We start from the raw sequence: 21,453 nt of genomic DNA on the forward strand, positions 1-21,453 counted from the left end.
ATAGCTGTTTAAAACCTCTATTTACGAGCAAACACCCCCTTATTCGAGACATTTAAACCCACCCTAATTAAAAACTAAGGGATCTTACCGAATTTAGGTTACACAATCTTATAACTCTTCAAAAATCCTACAAAGTCATTTTTTAAAAAACTTTTTATCGCCAAAAATGAAGGAGCTATGTTTATAAAACCAATTTTTTTTCGAAAATTTCGAATAGTCCGCTTATGGATAATTTTCAATGTATGTATAATACCACAGAACCGGTTCGTATACTGGAAGATGACTAAAAACCTATTTGTATTCGTATTTGTACATATTTGTAAATTCGTATTTTTGTCTAAATAAATGTTTTTGTAATTCTTTAATTCTACTTTTTTTCTGTATAGATCTATTAAAATATCTACTTATAAAAACTGTAATGTTACTAAGGGTGCTTTTTAAGGGTTGAAATATGATATTATATCCTAACGTATAAAACAATCATTATTTACCCAATCAAAACCAAATTTTACCCATATTAAAGTTTACAATGTTTTTATATAATTTTTGACAATAAGTGGTAATTTACACCCCTAAAAATAATCAACACCCTTAAGAATGATATAGAATATAGAATATGAAGTACACGGTGAGACGATCCTAATCCCAAATTTTTATGTAAATCGATGCAAGTCAAAATTATTCTTTTAGGATAAGTAAATTTTTTATATATAGCTCCAACAAGGGTGGTTTTAAGGGTTGAAATATTATGATAGTATTTTTTAAAGCATAAAACAATCATTATGTAACTAATAAGAACCAAATGTTGACAATATTAAAGTTTAAAATGTTATTTTATAATTTTTTACCATTAGGGGTAGTTTTCACCCTTAAAAAAACAAAAGCGTACAACGGCTCAATATAGAAAATGAACTAGAGGGTGTAAAGGGCCTAATACCAAATTTTTGTACAAATCGATGCTGGACGAAAAAATTTTGAGGTTTTGCTATTTTTTCAGCTTCATTTCCTCGACTAATAATAAAGTGCAATGGATTCATTTATCTCGCCAATATTTTCGTGCGTCTAGTTGGCTATTTACTGAATTAGGTACTATTAACAAATATTTCTGTTGGTAAAAAATATAAATGGAATTATTTCATAACAGTCATAAAATATTTATTGCAAGATTTTTAACTGTTACCAATGGTAACAGTGGTTACACGGACGCTTCGCCAGTGGTTATAGAGTAAAATATGATGTGGAAACTGTGGGGTCAAATCAATAGAGCAGTATTGACTCAATTTTTTTTTTAATTTTGGCATAAGGGCTACTAAACTGGTGCCTTAGGGTTTTAATTATGGCCTAAATATGTAAGTTAATAGACCAGTGTTCGTTTTCTAGTTCATGCCCCTTGAAAATGTGTTAGTTACCACGGTAAGGGCCATGCAAAAAAGACATACCGGCGTATGGGAAAAACGAAAAATGTTATCTCGGAAAAGGTGCGGAAAATAAAAAATTTCAAATTTCTCAAAAACGAACCTGGTTCAACTCTAAATTTCTTTTTTTTCTTGCTAAAATCCGATGGTCTAATAGTGATTCAAGCAGTTGATTTGACGTTTTAAAAAGTAACAAATATTTTGTTTTGCTAATGGTTTTCACACAAATAAATATTTACCAATGAAACTAATTGAATAAATTCAAAAATAGATTCTGCATATAAATTATTGCGTCTTGAATCCAAATATAGCAAAAACATTGTCCTAATAAACAAAAATATGTTTTTATACAAATTTAAAACTAAAAATTATACTATAAGTAACTCAATATAAAAGCTTTGTAAAGTTGTAAAATATTCAGTTGAGATCTTAAACTCCCGTTTGATACTCAGGTTGTTGTTTGACTATCTTTAAATTTTAGAAAAAAATATGTCATCTCAGCCATTCTATAAAACTGATCGTGAATTAGTGTGGAAGTTCTTTGGCAAAAATGAAAAAACTGTTAATGCAGAAGTTGATGTTATAAAGAGGTGGTTGAAAACCCAAAAACATTTACCAGAAACACCATGTAAGTATGATAACTGTTATCTTTGCATTGTATTATTGATATTAACATTTGCTTTAAATACTACTATGTACATCTTCTTTTCATCAAATAAAATTGCAACTCAGGATAATTTTCCTATTTTAGGTCGTTTTGACATAAATCGGAAAAGTTTTCGAAAAAATGTTCCATTTTTTCCAGGATTTTATTCAAATATTTCCAGAATAATTGATTTTTAACTATAAAGCATTTTTGATTTAAAATGTTATTATGTACTTTAATAAGTTAAACATTTCTGTGATACAAACTAGGGATTTTGACCATTACGGCATGATATTTCGCAGACTTACCGCAGGACTCGACTTTATGTACCAATGTTCTAGCATGTTGTTTACTTACTTACTTACTTACTTAGTCCTAAGCCTTTTTCCGTTAGGTGTAAGGCTGGTGGAGTTGGGTTTGGCATTGTAGTCTCCATGATTTCTTATCTTGTGTTAGGTTTATTGCACTTTCCAATGTCAATCCTTTCTTCTCGACTTCTTCTTGACTTCATCTACCCACATAACTCTTGGTCTTCCTCTTTTGTTTTTTCCCTGGACTCTCGTTTCGAACACTCGTTTTGCTAGCCTCTCCTTCAACATTCTACATACGTACCCGAACCATCTAAGTTATCTCTGTACTATTTTTTCATTGATTTGTTTTAGGTTTAGATTTTGTCTGATTGTTTCATTTCGTATTTTTTCTGTCCTCTTTCTGTTTGCTACTTTCCTCTGGAATATCATTTCTATAGCATTGACTCTGGATTTGTGTCTCCCCGTCAATGTCCATGTTTCGCTACCATATATGATTGCTGGTTTAACTACTGATCTAACGATGGCCGTTTTGACTTCCTCCGGTATCTTTTTTTCCCCAAAAATGTTGTTTTAATAGTTTTAAATAAGCTTCCCCTTCGTCCCATTTTCTCGTTTATTTCCATGTCTTGTTTACCATTAGATTCAATTATTACTCCTAGGTGATTATAATATTCTATTTGCTCTAGTTGTTTCCCGTCTAATTCTATATTCCCGTTTTCTCTATATTTATTTTCATATTTATGTTTGATAGTTCTTCTTCTAGGATTTCAAAATTGTTCTGTAAGTCTTCTCTGTTTTCTGCTATCAATACCATGTCGTCTGCAAATAGTAGCTCCGATAGTTGAATATGTTTCATTTTCCAGTATCCTAATGTTAGTTTCCTCATTATTGGCTCTTGGCTTTTTTTATTGCTGCATCCAGTACCACTGAGAACAGCAGTGAACTCAACACTCATCCCTGTTTGATGCCTTGACTTGTAGTAAATTTTCTGGATTCCTCGTTATTAGTTCTTACTGTGTTTGTATTATTTTTGTACATATCCATTATTACTTCTATTATGTGCCTGTCTCTGGTTAGATATTTATAAATCTAAGAAATATTTCTTGTGTATTTGGAGCATGGTACAAAGACGCCAGGTACGATAGCCGGAATATCCGAAATTCGGATGAGTTCGCGCATGACGTCACAATGAGAGTGATTTTAAATATTCCCCATTTAAAACATTAGCGCTGGGAACACAATTAGTTTTAAATTGGTCATAAAGAGGCATTTTAGTAGATTAATATAATTTCTGTTTAACTATTTAGGATTTATTGAAATGTAGGTGTTTTATTATTTTGATTTAAAAAATTAATTAACAATACAATGAACAAAATAAATTTCTAAAATAAATTTGTGATGTACCTATATTCAAATTGTTTTTTGTATTTGTCGCTTTTTAAATAAATTTTACGAGCTTGTTTTTGATTGGCTTGTCTTATTTGGGTCCAGTGTTAAGGAGGGGATCGAGCCATTTGCGTACATATAAAAATTTGTAGAGGGGCTAGACTTGAAGAAGTTGCATATTATATTTTGTATAGTTTGGACGACAATATATAGTTTAAAGCACCCGAAAAGCCAAGGGGGGCCATGGCTCCCCCAACCCATATATATGGGCGCCTATGAATCGAGCCTTCATTTAGTTGCACTTAAGCAGATGAAAATAATTGATTATTAATGGTGTGAAATAAAATCACAAAACAAATAAAACACAAGACTAAGTTACAATTTTCTTTCATTTTCTCTTATTTCTCATATTTTCTTAAGTATTGTTTAATTTCTTAATCCTAAAATACATGCGCGACCGAAAAAACAGGTGTTTGGTTTTGTAATCACATTCAATCTTTTCAGACAAATCAATAAGTATTTGCAAATAATTTTTCCCTGAACTGAAGTCCCGACCCATTAAAATTATTAATAAATATAGTATCCAGTTAATGCATTTTTACCACCAATTCTTCTGGAGGTTTCTTTGGCCCCCTTCGGAGACTTGGTCAATCCACGTGTAAGTGGAAAGTGGAAGATATTTAATTACCCTATTTTTATCTGTAGCGATTTAAACGAAAAAACTGCCATTTTTGACCCTTATTTGTTAATAACTAAATTTCCCGTCTGAACTGTGACGGGCATTTTTGTATTTATAATGTATTAGGTATATAGTACCCAAAAAACCCATTTGAAACCTGGCTGCTCAAGTGTCCCGACAAAAATCTTATTTCTCTGGACTAAAATGGCAGTATATTATAGATGTGGCAGTATCTAAATAGGTACCTAATTACCTTTTTTATTGCCCAATGCCCAGCCGGGGTTGAGTCACTCTAAGATGATATTTATTTTTTATCTAATAACGTCCAGTCGGAACTATTGATAACTGATACGTATTTATGTCAGAATTTTGTTTTGCGATAGGGCAAAATTTGATGAATAAATAATTATTACTTTGGTCTTCAGTATACCACAGCAATTTTGAAATTTGAACTATTTAGCATAGGAAAAATATTGAGTAGGTATATACTGACATATATAGCGTAAATTGTAATTAAGAGGAAACAGTAGCGATCAACAGGTAGCGAAAACGCGTTCCAAGACTGCGGCTGTAATTTTGAATATTTTTTCGAAATATTTGGCACACGTATTCGTAATATAATAAAGAATGGCGCTACAGAGCCCAATTTTAAAATATATTAATATGTGGAAATTACTCTGTAATTAAATACAATATTAAATAAAAAAATATGAAAAAAAAAAATTTTTAAGAAATGCTTTTTTTTAGTTACGAGTGACTAAAATTAAAAACATTATAAAAAAAATCAACCAAAAAGCAAAAAATAAAAAAATTGAAAAAATCTAACACATTCGTCAAAGAAAAGCGTGGCGCGTCTTCATTGAATAAACGCTTTTCGCCCCACACTTTTCTTTAACGAATGTGTTAGATTTTTTCAATTTTTTTTATTGTTTGCTTTTTAGTTGATTTTTTTTATAATATTTTTAATTTTAGTCACTCGTAACTAAAGAAAAGCGTTTCTTAAAAATATTTTTTTCATATTTTTTTATTTTTTACTTTTTAGTCTTACAGTTTTTAAACATTAAAATATATCGTCATGTTTCTTAAAATATGTATAAAACATATGATGTACTAACATGAAAAGTTGTCGGAATCAGCAAAAAATTTGAAATTTTATTGTTTATTTATGAAGCATAACGTAAACAATTAACGTAAAAAGTGAAATTATGTATAGTTCATATCATTAGCTACAACACGTAAAAGTTTCAAGTTTTTACATTGTAAAAAACAAGAGAAATAAACATAAAAAAAAATTATTGATTATTCGTGTATTGTTCCCGCGAATGCATATGTCTGCAAATTTTCATTCATTTGCATTGGAGAAAAGGCACTCAAATTAACGTCTAAAGATTTGACGCAAACTATTGAACTAAATAAAAGCGTTTAAAAACGAGCCTGTACCGCCATTAAGAAGAACAAAAAAATACACTTTCTTCAAATAAACTTTTTTATCCGATGCCTAGATTTTGTGTCATTTTGGAACTACATACTAATGAAATAAAAAATTTTAGTAGTTCCAAAATGACACAAAATCTAGGCATCGGATAAAAAAGTTTATTTGAAGAAAGTGTATTTTTTTGTTCTTCTTAATGTTCAGGCTCGTTTTTTTAATATTGTATTTAATTACAGAGTAATTTCCACATATTAATATATTTTTCAAATTGGGCTCTGTACCGCCATTCTTTATTATATTACGAATAAGTGTGCCAAATATCTCGAAAAAATATTCAAAATTACAGCCGCAATCTTGGAACGCGTTTTTGCTACCTGTTGATCGCTACTGTTTCCTCTTAAGAACTTTGGATATAATTTATATAGTATATCAAATCATCAATATTATACAGAATTATATAGTTATCGATCTTTAAATTTCAATCATTTTTGTAAAATTCAATAATCTGTCGACCGAATGAAATTTCGAAACTAATTATTTGTAGATTATCTATTAATTAACGGCGTCCATTTACAAAAGTTTTAAGAAAGCTGTACTTTATAAACAATAAATCTTAAACTATCAAACATCTCAGAATAATAAAACAAACTTATTTTAAGATACCCTTCAGTTGTTTTTTAAATAAACTAATTTTGGAGACAATACATTAAGGGGTAAATAATAATTCTTTCACACTAACAAGCCTACTAATCAACTTAAATCTCACAAAAATCTCCTCAAAAGCTAAAAAATCGATAAAACTCCCATATAAAAAACATATGTATTCCGACAGCGGCTACTCTCATTGTGACGTCGACAGAACGCGATCAGTTGATAGTCGCATGCGCAATATCGTACCTGGCGTACATTTTCTCTAGTATTTCATTTCGGTCGTTAGAATGCTTCCTTGGTTTTTTTATGGTCTAAATTTCTACTGCATATTATGTGATAATACTTCGTACTATTTTCTGGTATATCATTTTATTTTGTTTTTTTTTCTTTGATATTTACGTTCCAGATTACACTTTGGAGTTATCTTATACAAGATGTTGTTTGTTCTAATCTACTGCCTTCTGTTGTCTACTGTCTACTGTCTGTTTATCTCTTCTTCTGTTGTTGCGTTTATCGACATTATAAAACACGCGCCAATATGTTTTAAATGCATTCACTTTTTTCGATTTCTTAGATAACTAATAAGTATTTTTGAAAAATTTAAAAGCAGAATAAAAGATTACATAATTACCGAGAGCTACTAAAAGTCAATAATACATAGTAGGTATACAGGGTGGTTCTTAAATAATTGTACAAAAAGAAACAGTAGATTCTACACTCTAAAATATTACGATTTAACCCAACTTACTTTTATAAAATGTTGATAGTAAAAAAGATACAGGGTGGTAAAATTAAACTTTTTTTTTATTTATTATTGAATATGTCCTGACAGGTATGAGATAACAACATGAAATTTGGTATGTGGGGATTTTTTGGGTTGAGAAAACTAAATTCTCTACCAAAAATTATGTATTACCTAGAGGGCGCCACATACGCCTTTCAGCACTAATTTATTACTTCAATTCTTTTTATCCTTCACTAGGTATAATTTTGACATTAAAATTTTTATTCTCCTATTAGTTTTACTTAAAAAAGGTATACTTCTTTCATCTCCCTAAACTCAACCGTTTTTGAGATAAACGCGTTTTAAATCTGCGATACACCATCATTTTTAGAATAATGTTTTTGTAGTTACACCCGAAAAATAACTTAAAACCATAATAATTGTGCCAGTTCTCAAATTTATGTCATTGCATCGCAAATTCCATTTGAAGAAATTTGCGATACATTTTTGGATAATTTTATGGTTTTAAGTTATTTTTCGGGTGTAACTAGGTACAATGATTATGCTAAAAATGATGGTGTATCGCAGATTTAAAATGCGTTTATCTCGAAAACCGTTGAGTTTAGGGAGATGAAAGAAGTATACCTTTTTTAAGTAAAGCTAACAGGAGAATAAAAATTTTAATGTCAAAATTATACAGAGTGAGGGATAAAAAAAATTGAACGTAATAAATGAGTGCTGAAAGGCGTGTGTGGCGCCCTCTGGGCAATACATAATTTTTGGTAGGGAATTTAGTTTTCTTAACCCAAAAAAACCCCACATACCAAATTTCATGTTGTTATCTCATACCTGTCAGAAAATATTCAATAATAAATAAAAAAAAAGTTTAATTTTACCACCCTGTATCTTTCTTAATATCAATATTTTATTAAAGTAAGTTGGGTTAAATCGTAATATTTTAGACTGTAGAATCTACTGTTTCTTTTTATACAATTACTTAAGGACCACCCTGTATAATAAATAACCAAATATATTTTATATAATGAATAACCAGTGTCTTTTGAATGAGATATTTGAAATTTTAAAATAACATTCAATTTTCTCTTTTTTTTCACCACTGTAACTTATTAAAATAAATATTGTAGAAGTTTTCAAGGACTTTCACAATGCAATCTTTCATTCTGCGTTTAAATTAAAAAAATACTTACTAGTTTTCTCGGGATTCGAAAAAAAAATAGATGCATTTAAAACACATTGGTGCGAAATTTTGCACCTACGCCCTTAATTCACTTAGATAAATATTTTTTCTTAACTATAGTATCTGAGACATGATTATACATATCCAATATAATTTTTCAGCTGATTCTATGATCCAATATTTCTTGACGATATGTCAGTTCAGCACAGAAAGGACGAAGCAGTGCTTGGATATGTATTACGCCATTAGAACAGTTATGCCAGAATATTTCGAACAAACAAATCCAACATCATGCCACATGACTGCAACTTATGATATATGGTAAGTTAGCTCCAAATATGTACATACCTAATACAAGCTCTATTTATCATTTTCATAATATTTATATTATCGCATTTATGATAGGAAAGGTTTATTCCTGATTAAATATTGTAATTAATTAACAAGAGCTAGAAACGACGATAAAAAAGTAGATAATAATTAAAGAGGAACTGAACACACAACATATTCCAGTAACAGTGAAAATAATATATGTATAATATATTGAATTAGAGAGTATAAAGTATAGTATAGCAAGATCAATATAAGGACACCATGACACCAAATACAAACAAAATTACATAGTAACACCTACGAAAATAAAATAAATAAGACAAAAATACGAAAATGTTAAACAAGAGTGTTCACTATATGAAAAATTGATAATATTAAAGAGGTTAATATACAAATCAACAAAAGAATTCTGTGGAATTAAGAAAAAAATTATACGTTCAACAAAGATTACAAATGACAAAGAAACTAGATAAAAACAAAAAAAATGACCGACCAAAAAAAAAATTGACCGGTTTTGATATACGGGACTGAAACATGGTCTTTATCTCAAAGTGATGAAAGACTTCTTGGTATTTTTGAGAGAAAATTTCTTAGAAAAATTTTTGGGGCTGTAAATGAAAATGGGCTATGGCGTCGAAGATACAACTTCGTGGCTATAGAGTCTGCTAGTCCAGAAACTTAGATGGGCTGGACACATTGCTAGGATGTCAGATCACGAATACTCTAAGAAATAAACATTTTAAAAACCAGAGGGCACAGGAAGTAGGGAATGACCACGAAGAAGATGGATTGATGATCATTGGATGAAGATGGACAAAGACCCAAAGATTCTAGGGGTCAGAAGATGGAGGGAAGTTGCCAGAAATCGACAGGAGGCGACTTCTTTTCGGGCATGCCAAGACCCACAATGGAATGTCGCGCCACTTATGACGATGATGAAGAATAAAAAAATACCAAAAAGGTAGTAAAGAAGAGCTTATTGCAACATAATGGTAAGCCACAAAATAATAAAACCGAGATATCAATGTTTAAAGTTTTAAAAAAATCTAAAAAATATTGGTTTAAATGTAACAACCTGGACGCTTGTTAGTTAGTTATATTAGTTATTAAAATACATGTACATTTATTATTTCACAAAAAAAACACATATTTATATTAAAAAAATAAGTTTATTAAAAAAATATGTGGCTTAACATGTTCTTAAATTTAAAAAATCGCAATACAAAAAAATCAACTAAGTTATGTTTCTACAATTTCCACTTCTTCATTAACTTCAGAAGCTGCGTTTAACTGATTATAAAAAGTGTGGTAGACTGGCGGGATATAAGGTAACAAACTTTTTATATTGTCCAGTTTATTTTTCGCAATTTTCAGAGGTTCGTTATATTTCTTGGGAATGTTTGACAACTCTATTATTGCAGGTCTGCCTTTCCGTAAAACGGAATTTTCTTCGCCAATTTCACGTGAACTAATAATCGTCTTGGTTTTCTTAGAAGTATACTGCTGTCCCGAATTACGATTACGGCTTCTTTTTCTTTCATTTCGATCATAGTTTTCCTCATTTCGTTGTCTCCATCTTGTTGGTTTTTTCTTCTCTGGATTAACCTCCTTATCTTTAAAAAGTCTGGGTATTGGTTCCTGCAATTCATCCTAGAACAACAAAAAGAGACTGTATTACACTCTAGAATTTGCGAATATTTCAAAAATCTTATATCAATAACTCGATAAGCCACATGGCATACCATATTGTTCCATGTAATATATATGAATATTTTTGTGCAAAAACATGGTAAGCCAAAAAATCATAAAATAAAGCTTACCTCACTAGATTGAGACGGAAAATCATCGCCACTGGGCTTATAGTCTTTGTCTGCTACACTGTCATCCCTATCATCAATAAAATTGACATTTAAACTGCTATTTTCGCTTAAAACCGCTTTTAATTCAGCACGTGCACGTGATGTCGACGCCATTTTAATGTGGCTTACCACGTTTTACGCGAAAAAGTGAACAGAAATGGGCGATTGTATAAACACGATACAGCAATAACTCCGCCATCTATTGCAGTCATCACCAAATAATTTTTATATGGCTTAACATAGGTTTCTTTAAATACATAATGCAATAAAAGAGAATTCTGTAGAATTGTGGCTTACCATTATGTTGCAATAAGCTCTTCAGATGTTAAACGAAAATCCTGGGAAGAATTTGAGAATAGCTTAAATGGAGATTATATAAATAAAATTAGGTCTCTTTGTAATAAGATCAAAGCCTTAATAGGACAAAAGAAAACATAAACATACGGCATGAAAGATAGAAAAAAAAAACAAAATACCTACCTATAAACCACACGAAACGGTTTAGAAAAAGTAAAAAATCTGTAAATTTAAGTTAGAAGAAGATAAAAGGCTAACTCAGTTGACACATCAAGCTGAAGCTAATAAGAGAAGAGAACACAGAGAATAAAGTAAAAAAATCATGGAAGCACCAAAAATAATTAAAAACAGATTATTTCTGGATCATTTGTGATGAGGAATTTAAGCACAGTAAAATACCAAGTTATTAAGAAAATAATCTTATTCTGCCGATTTATAACAGAGGGCACATAACCAAGGGCGGATCCAGGACCGATTTTCGGGAGGGGTCATGAACGTTTTTTGGGAAGGAGTACCAGGGGATCTGGGGGTGTTTTTTTTTTAATTAGGGCTACAATGGCGTGTTTTAAGACACTTTTCACACACTTTTGAGGACCATAAAGACATTCAAAACTTAACGTTATTAAAGTCAGTACGGATTACTACACATTTCTTCGGATCCAAGTGCAGTTCTTTCAATAAGTTTAATACTATTTTTTCGAATGCTTCTCCTGGCAGGCCTTCTTTTTGCCCTCTTCCTTGATTTTTACTAATTATTTTTATATTCTCATAAGCAAACCCAACAAAGTTTTCACGAATATTGTTATTGTGTATGTACCTCAAATTTAGAGAAAGCTGTTCCATGTGGGATACGTCGTCGGTCGTTTCGTCAAATATGACAAAGTAATAATTTGCACTCTGAACCTGATTTATAATTTGTTCAATTATTTCTTCAGAACATGTTATCAATTTATTTTGAATGGTGCTACTAATGTATGTTACTAAGGAAGATTCTGTGAATAAGTGTTTAAGAGTCTTATCTCATGATGCGACTTTAACCCGGGAACAATCGCGCTCTATTCTGTCACGTAATCGGTTGCGCGTTAGATTTTGTCTAACAATACAAATTTAGACGCGAATTTATAACAAATCTTTATGTTATAGTATTTTTATTTACTTGTAATGTTAGAAATATCATTTCTAACAATTATTAAAGTTAATTTTTTTTTCGCCAAAGCCATAAATTCCAAAAAAAAGAAGAAAAAAAAAGGAGAAAAAAATAAACCTACGCATTACTATACCCTTTCTCGACGCACTTACGAGTGGAAAGTTATGTTGCAAAATTTTTCATCAAGTTATCACGAAAAATGATACAATGTTAGATTTTTTCTAACGGCGCGACTGCTCGCGGGTTAAACCTTAATCATTCCCCTCATTGCTAGGTCCAGTACCTTCGTTCAGAAGCAGAAGGTCATTATCACGATGGCCTCTAAGAGGAATTTTTTGTCGACCTAAAAACCCTATAGACTCTACTTTTGGTCTTAGTCTTTCTCAATTTTCTTGTATCTCTTTAGATCTCTAAGGGTCTATCTGGTTAATTGCTGACTTTTACGGGTTGCGATAGCTTTGTAGAAAATCCAGCCCAACCTGAACGAATTTCTTGTGGTATTATTTTTTTTCATGGGTTTGTATGCCTCCGTCTTTGCCCATGAGTTTGGCTAAAGATGATATACAGGTTTAGTGACAAGCTTTTGGGCTGTCATCCCTTTATTGTGACCATATTTTTCATTAGAAAAATAAAACGCAATATGTACTTACAAAACAATATCTTTTGAATATGCGAAAGTACCAACCAACTCCTTTGTTCTAAGTGCTGCGCTGGTGACCCAAGTAACGCTTTATTTCTTTTTTTTTAATTCTGTATGTGTACAGATTTGGAAATTTACACGATTTTAATGGCTGCCGAGATCGTTCTAACAATCGGCACTCTGTAAAATTATCGTCATTTTGATTTACAAAACGTCCTATGTCATTCTTGAAGCTACCGTTATACTGCTTTTGTTCAATTCTAGTCAAGAAGACATATTTATCCTCTGTTTTGTACATATATATGTGTTTGAAACTAAAAACATTTGAACAGAAAATATTTAAATTTATATATTTTTTAAATTCTCGGAGGGGGCCATGGCCCCCATGGCCCCCTCCCTGGATCCGCCCTTGCACATAACCAAGTAGGAGAACTATAGGGCGACATATCAAGCGAAATTGAAAAAAAAAAAAACTAGAAGAAGAACAAGTGACCTTCAGAGAACAAACACAGCAAAGATATAATATTTGTACTGAGAACTATAGAAATAAAAATGAATATAGGGGAGAACCTAGTACTAGCATTCGTAGAAATAGATCATCAATGTAGATTATATGAATTTTTGGTTGATCCTTTATGTTATACTCCATATTGATACTAACTACATAAAATATTTGCGTTAAATATTATTATCGTTTTAGCACTTTATGCCCATTACCGGCTCTTACAAATAATCTGGAGCGAGTCTTTTTTGTCAAATTCTATCCAAGAGACACTGAACTGTTCGACCTAAATAAAATAGTAGCAGCAGCATTTTTTAATATGAACGAAGTCCGCTTGTGTGAAGATTTAGCAGTAATGGATAAATTTATTGTGGATTTTAAAGATTTTAAGATGTCTTATATCCCTAAATTCACACCAACTGATTTTAGAAAAATAGCCTTTATATTCGAAGTAAGTATAAAAATATTGACTTGGTAATTATGAGTAATATACCGTTTCCTTGTTACTACTACTACTATCAGTTACAGCGTTCTCCGGCGCCTTCCGACCACTAACCGACATTCTTCTCTGTTTAACCATAGACCTGGAGGGAGTTGTCTTTCCTCTAGTTCTTTTTCCCTCCCTCCAGCTTCTTCTCGGCCTTCCTCTTTTTCTTTTCCCTTGTGGTGTCCACTCCAAAATCTGTTTAGGGATCCTGTCATCTGGCATTCTCTGTAGGTACATGGCCGTAACATACTAGTTGATTTGTTTTTATATCATCAATAATTATTGAATGCGTGACTCTCATCATTTCTCGTATTTGCTCATTTGATATCCGATCTCTTCTTGATTTGCCTGCTGCTCTTCTCCAGAAGTCAATTTCTGTTACTAGTAACATTTTCTCTGTTCTTTGCTTCAGTGTCCATACTTCACTGCCATATCTGATTACACTTTTAAATATGGTATTACAATGCCGTTCATCAGTGATGAACGGCATCATCATGGCTTTTCTACGCTGTATGTTTCTGTCTTTTATAGCAGCCTCAAGTGTTCGATCTTAAGTTATCTTCATGCCCAGGTACTTGTATTCATCACAGTGTTTAATTTCTACCTCATCAAATAACTTCAGTTTTCTTAATGTAGAATTCGAGACCCCATTTTTTATATTCTTCGATTTTGGCTTCCGCGTCATATAATTCAAGTCGTCATCATCTTGAGCAATCAGAATTTGGTCATCAGCAAAACAGTTTTCTTTTTAAATTTTTAAAATCTGAAAACTTACAATTGCCTTGTTTAGCGTTCCTTAATAGATTGTTACTTTCTCTGTGGCTTAGTTGTAAGAGAGCCTACCTTTGGGTTCAAGAGTCGTGAGTTTGAATCTCATCAGGGGTAGGAAATTTTTCATTTATTATAAATTAATAAGTGAAAATAGTTTCTATCCTTTGGGGATCGGTATTTACCGGAGGGACCGCAGACGTTAGGATACAATTAGCGTCCCTTTGTAAAGACAATTAAGCCGACTTTTCAAAGTAACAAGACATATACTCAACACACACAAAGATAATATAGCAGACGCAGATCATGACTTCACAGAAGAAAATGCGTCAGCGCTTGAATATGGGGGATGATCATGATCACCATATCGTCATTGGTAAAGAAATAAGACATATTTTTATCCAATTTTAATCTTTACTCTGTTTGTGTTACTGATAAAGTTATAAACCAACATAATAACTTTTAGTCTAAGTGTAATTATAATATTGTCCTAATTTTTATTTTTATTTATTTAAGGAGCTGTGGAACAAACAAATAAAAGAAATTCACTTCTTTAATATGCCCAAATATGCAGAACAGATAGTTTATCTCTGTACAACGTTTTTGAACAAGGAATTACGTGAAAAGGTACATAACTGTGAACTTTTATTATTCTTATTATTACTTGCTTTATTTATTAATTAATTCGAGATTATAAATACTTTAATATTTATAATTATTGCAGATATTTGTCCACAATTCTATAAAAGAAGTTTATAAAGTAATTCCAAGAGAAATTTTACCAAAAGATTATGGCGGCGATGAAAAATGTTTAGACGAACTTAATAGTAAGTATTTAGTTTATGATACAAATATAAGATATTTTGTATGAATGTGACTGAAATTAAAAAAAATCCGTATCAAATATAAATAATATTTGTCTATGGATGCTATACAATGTGCAATCATTTTTCTCACTACTTATATAGATTCAAAACAAAGAAGTTCTCACTCAATGAGAAAAGTCGGCCATTGCACTGAGAAATAATTTCTCACTGGTTCTCCGCCGGTTTTTCATAATACATAATGATCGCCGTTTCCATGATAACGTGCGCAATACAAGCACAATTATTGTTGTCAAACAAAATGTGTTGAAGCAAAACTTACCAGGAATTACCTTTCAAAGCTGTTAAAATATAGCTGTTAAGTACAATTTTAAATAAATAAGGTATAAACAAATGCCAAAATTAAAGAAAAAAAAGAGAGAAAACATAGCCAAATATACAAAATCGCTTCGATTAGAATGGATACGACATATACTGAGACGCCCACAATCAGTTATGTTGAGAAGGATAACTAACTGGACACCACTATGGCCCAGGTGCAGAGGAAGACCCAGATGAAGATGGCTGGATAATCAGAGCCGTGCGGTACATCTTTTCAATATGATGCAAGTCTTCGAAATGCCGCCCACTCAATATTATTGAAACTTAATACTATTTAGTATTTATTTTTATTAAATGAAAATACACAAAATGAATGAAAACTTTTATTTTAAAAACAAAACATACTTAAAATTAAATGAAATATGTATTAACATTAAATAACATTTGTGAAAATTACAATTTTATCCTTTTGATTTTAATTTTGGCAAACTCAAATCTGCTCAATCAGATTGGTGTAGTCTTTTTTTTTCGAGGTGGGAATCTTCTTAAGACCGGCTGGGAAGGTGTCCCAGGTGTGTCGGATTCGGCCCGCCCTCTCTGTATCACGAGCCGCCTACCGACTAAACCCACCTCCTCTTTCTCCAGCCGACGGGTCTGGAACCGCTCTTAGCGAGCATATCTGATGATTGGTGTAGTCTAAAGGAGCAGCTAGTGAGGACTCTATTGAAATGAGTGCAAATTTTTTTAATTTTGTTTGTCTTATGGAGCTCCGTAAATAGTAATCATTTTTAGTTTTGAACAACTTCTTTCCCCAAGTTACCGAGACAGAGAGTGTTAATAAAATTCTTAGGGCCGGTACTTTCTGCACGTCGCATGACAAAATTCCTCTAACCGAGGTTTAATCGGGACAGATAATACCGGCCCTTAGTGATACAACTATATTTGGGTATAAAGAAATTAGATTATTTTGGCACAAATAGTTCAAAACCTCTAAAGGTTTCATGGAATATGGGATCATTTGGGATTGGGATAAAGCATGCAATAATTCTAGAAAATCATTTGCCTCTATATCCGATTATTTTTCTATGAAAAATATTGAATGAAGATTTTCTAGTATTTTATCATCTTTCCCTTTTCCTTTTTCTTATATTTCCCTCAATTTAAAAATATCATATAAAAATTTAAAATTTTTATTATGAGTTTCTAAAAGCGACCATCGATCAATTAAAGAATTAAAGGCAATGTCTAAAATATAGATGAAAAAATTTACTTTAAATAATTGATCTTCCTCTGTTGAGAGCTGATCCACAGATCAAATTGACGCATTTTTCTCTTGCCTTAATAGTCATTTTCAGCAGGAAATTCGGAACTTATTTACAAGATTTTTTGCAATTTCATTATCAGTAATTTTCATTTGGTCATAGCCAAATTGTCAGTAAATTTTCATTTTTTCCATAGTTTCTGACGACATTTTTACACAATCTGACAAAATAGTTCCATGTTGCAACGTCTTCGAGACTGAATTTATATGAAATAAAATATCATGCCAAAGAACTGCACGGTACTTATATAAATTTATAATTTTTAATATTTTTTACTAATCCTCGTGCTTTGACTTTAGTTTCTGAATCATTGTTGACGTCTTCTACTATTTCGAATAAGGCATTATATATTTCACAAAATTGAAATCTTAGAGGTTTCAATGCATCTAGTCGACTTAACCATCTAGTAGTACTCAACGGTTTTAGTGTTAGTTGTGCAACATGTTTTTTTAAGAACTTCTCAACGCTTTGTAAAACCAGAAAAAAGTGTACAGTTCTTGTATAATACACAAAAAGGTTGTTGTTTCTGTAGAAGAAGACGCTGCGTCATTTATGACTAAGGTGGCATGCACAGGTCACGTAAAACGCCCTCGGATATTTTTCAAATATTCTGTTTTGCACACCCTTTCTTATTCCTTTCATATTAACCCCGTTATCATAGCCTTGTCCTCTGAGCCGTTTTAAATCAAGAACTAATTTTTCCAAAGGACATCGCACACATCTTATGGAAAATATAATGTCACTCAAATTCAATAAAATTTATACCAATAGATTCGTTTTAAATTAAAGATCAAATCTTATCATTGCGCCAACTCTCCATTTTTAAAAATAAGAGCAGAAATTGATATAAATAAACCTGAAATCAAATGGGTAGGTACATAAGTTAGAGAGAGAAAAAATATTTTAAAATACCCAGATTTTCGGTACTCCATAAATCAGCGGATTAGTTTCACTAATCCGCTTAGGCCCAGCGGGATTTAAGCTGTTATGAATAGCACTCAGAGCAATAATGATTGTAAACTAACATTTTATGGACTCAAAAAATGTGATTTCGATAAACTTTAATTGCAATTTGCGCCGTAATTAATCATAATTAAGAGTTGGCGCAATGATAAGAATTGATCGTTATATTAAAACGAATCTAATCGTATAAATTTTATTGAATTTGAGTGACATTATATTTTCCATAAGATGTGTGCGATGTCAAAATAAGTTCTGTACCTTCACCGGTTAAATATTTTCGGCTGACACTTGGTCCTATATATATTTTTAATTATTGAATGGCTCAATTATTTGTATTTTGATTTTACTGATTATGCCGCCCCTCTTGTGATGCCGCCTGATGCGGCTGCCTCACCGCATCATTGCCCCGCACGGCCCTGTGGATAATGTAGAAGAAGACATAAGAGCAATGCATGTGAAAGACTGGAAAGTTCAGTGCAAGGACAGGAAGAAATGGAAAAAAGTCACGAGAACAGCAAAGACACACAGCAAGCTATAAAATGACAGACGACTAATCCACCTCACCCAAAAATAGGATTTTAAACGCCATGGCGTTAGCTATAATCTGTAGGGATTGTGATGCTTATTGAATGTATGTATGTATACACCGTTCTTAGGCGTCAACGCCCTTCGGTAGGGATCTATGGAGGAGTATCACCAAGCCGGAAGCCCTTATCCCTTCCCGTACCGCTCCTCCATAGGCCGATCAGACGCCAGTTTATTCCAGACCAAGCCGTAGACTCTATTGAGTTTTATATTACGGCGTTGGCCTTTTATAAATTTCATGACCTAGCTGAGGCTCGAACCAGCGACCGCAAATCGCAAATCCACTAAACTTGTCGATCGACTGAGCCCCAGCTAACTGGACCGTCAAGACCGACTGCTTATTAAATGAATGAATATAAATATTAAGAACATTAGATACCTACATATTATAATATGTATATTTATTTTAAGTATATATTTTATTATATAGGGTGTCCCAAAAGTAGCGGAACGGTCGAATATTTCTCGAAATAAACATCGTATCGAAAAACTGAAAAATACGTGTTCAATAATTTTCAAAAATCTTTCGAATGAGGTGGAGTGGGGGGTAACTTTGAAATCTTAAATGGAAACCCCCAGTTTTTATTTCAGAACTGGATTCCTCATGTCAAAGTAAGCAGCTTTTATTGAGACAGATTTTTGAATTATAGGTAGATGGCGCTATAATCCGAAAAAACAATTTATCGTGATACCATAAGGTAACTAATTATAGGAACCGTCTAATATCTCGAGAAATACACTTCCAAATGAAAAACCAAAAAATATGTTTTTAATATTTTCAAAAACCTGTCGAATAACGCTAAACATGACCCTCCACCTCACCCTCTAGAGGTGAGGTGGGGGTAACTTTAAAGTATTCAATAGCAACCTACATTTTTTATTGCAGATTTGGATTCATCATGAAAAATTAAGCAACATGTATTCGAAACAGTTTTTAGAATTGTTGATAGATGACGCTAATAAATCGTCTTTTCCCAGTTATAGAGCCATCTATCAACAATTCTAAAAAATGTTTCGTCGAATAAATGTTGCTTAATTTTTCATGACGAATCAAAATCTGCAATAAAAGATGGATGTTGCTGTTTACTATTTTAAAGTTACCTCTAGAGGGTGGGGTGGTGGGTGATGTTTAGTGTTGTTCGATAGGTTTTTGAAAAATATTAAACACGTATTTTCTGGTTTTTTATTTGGAACTGTATTTCTCGAGATATTAGACGGTTTATATAATTTACATATGGTATCACGATAATTGTTTTTTTTTTCGATTATAGCGTCATCTATCCACAGCTCGAAAAAATGTTTCGAATAAAAGTTGCTAAATTTTACATAAGGAATCCAAATCTGCAATGAAAACTAGGGGTTTTTATTTAAGATTTTAAAGTTGCCCCCCACCCCACCTCCAAGAGGTGGAGTGGGGGATCGTATTTGATGCCATTGGATAGATTTTTAAAAATGATTGAAAACGTGTTTTTCGATCCAATGTTTAGTTCGCGAAATATTCGACCGTTCCGCTCCTTTTGGAACACCTTGTATATTTTATATTAAGTTAAGCATACATAATATTATAGTATGCGTAAAATCACCTAAATTATTTAATTTTTGAAGTTCGAACTCTTGACAACAACGCATCCATAGAAAAAGTACAGTGTACAACACGTGAGAAAATGACACATTTCTCCCAGGCTTGATTTGCGGCATTCACCATGCCAACAATATTTTGCGCTCGTGAGAAATATGTCTTTTTTCTCATTTGTTGTACTTTAGTCACGCGATTCCATACAAGTTAATCACTATAAATTTTTAAATAACTTTAAAGCAGTTTTGTTTTTCTTGTTTTTTCATGAAGCATGTTTTTCCAAAAAATTATGATATAGTCTTCTTTTTAGTTGAATATAACGATTCAACGATTTTTCAACATCTTTATGCCGTCTACGTCGCAATAATACAATTCTGGAAGCTCTGTAGAAAAGGTGTTTGTGTCGTAAATTATCTCTTTGTTCGAGCTGAACTTTTCGCTAATCAAAAATTTTGTTTGTCCATATGCGTCACTTTTCTAAACACACCAACTTTTTGCAGCTGTCAAAAATATGCTAATGGTTGCATCGTGCTAAAATTTGAGATGTGTGCCCAAAAAAGGTTAGATTTTCTAAAACTAACGTTTTTTGTAATACCGCAACGCCCCAAATGGAAGGAGGATACTTATCAGCTCACTAGATAGTTTTCGAGTTTTAAAAATTTCGAAAAAAATAATACAATACAATTTTCTTTTTTAGAGGAATGGCTACAGAAACTTAAAGAATACAGAAACAGATTTGAAATCCTTGAAAATATTAAAGTTAACGACTCGCTGAGAATACCGTATGGAAAGAATTGTGATATTTTGGGATATTACGGAAACTACATGAAAACTGAGATTGATTAAATCATTTTTTATCTGTCAGTGTTTAGTTCATATTTTTATACGTTATACTGTTAATTTCATACCATGTATTTTAGTTTATTAAGTTACTAGTTTTAAATAAACTTTTTTAGTGTACTTAGTGTAGTTTACTTTAGTCTGGTTTAGTCTTACTACTAATACTCGTTTTGGTATTAATAATATTTTCTTATTCTTGACAGGCTTTCCAACTCGGGGCGAGTCTTCGTCATATCCACTATAGCCCTCCAGACTACGATCTTGTTCTTCAATTTTCCATTGTACCCCAATCCTAGATAAATTGGCTTCAACATATTCCTTCCATCTTTATTCCGGGAACAGTCGCGCTCACTTCTGTCACGTAAGCAGTCGCGCGTAGACAATAATCTCACAATACGAATTTAAATACGAATTTAAAATAAATTTCTATTTAATAATATTTTTGTTTACTTGTTATGTTAAAAATATCTATTTCTAACAATTTTAGAACTAATTGGTTCTCACTAAAGCCATAAATTCCACAAAAAAAATATTAAAAATAAAAAAA

At 31.9% G+C, this 21,453-nt stretch overlaps 1 protein-coding gene across 1 annotated transcript; it reads left to right on the plus strand.

The window, feature by feature from the left end:
- The first annotated feature begins 1,824 nt into the window (after positions 1 to 1,824).
- Positions 1,825 to 21,026, plus strand: LOC114340462 (alpha-tocopherol transfer protein-like). Its single transcript, XM_028291207.2, has 6 exons — positions 1,825 to 2,043; positions 8,604 to 8,763; positions 13,419 to 13,671; positions 14,992 to 15,102; positions 15,200 to 15,302; positions 20,764 to 21,026. Exons 1-6 carry the CDS (start codon positions 1,905 to 1,907, stop codon positions 20,910 to 20,912), a joined length of 915 nt encoding a protein of 304 aa, XP_028147008.1. The 5' UTR covers positions 1,825 to 1,904; the 3' UTR covers positions 20,913 to 21,026.
- Positions 21,027 to 21,453: the final 427 nt, after the last annotated feature.

The sequence above is a fragment of the Diabrotica virgifera genome, chromosome 7 (assembly GCF_917563875.1).
Source record: "Diabrotica virgifera virgifera chromosome 7, PGI_DIABVI_V3a".
NCBI classification, from domain to species: domain Eukaryota; kingdom Metazoa; phylum Arthropoda; class Insecta; order Coleoptera; family Chrysomelidae; genus Diabrotica; species Diabrotica virgifera.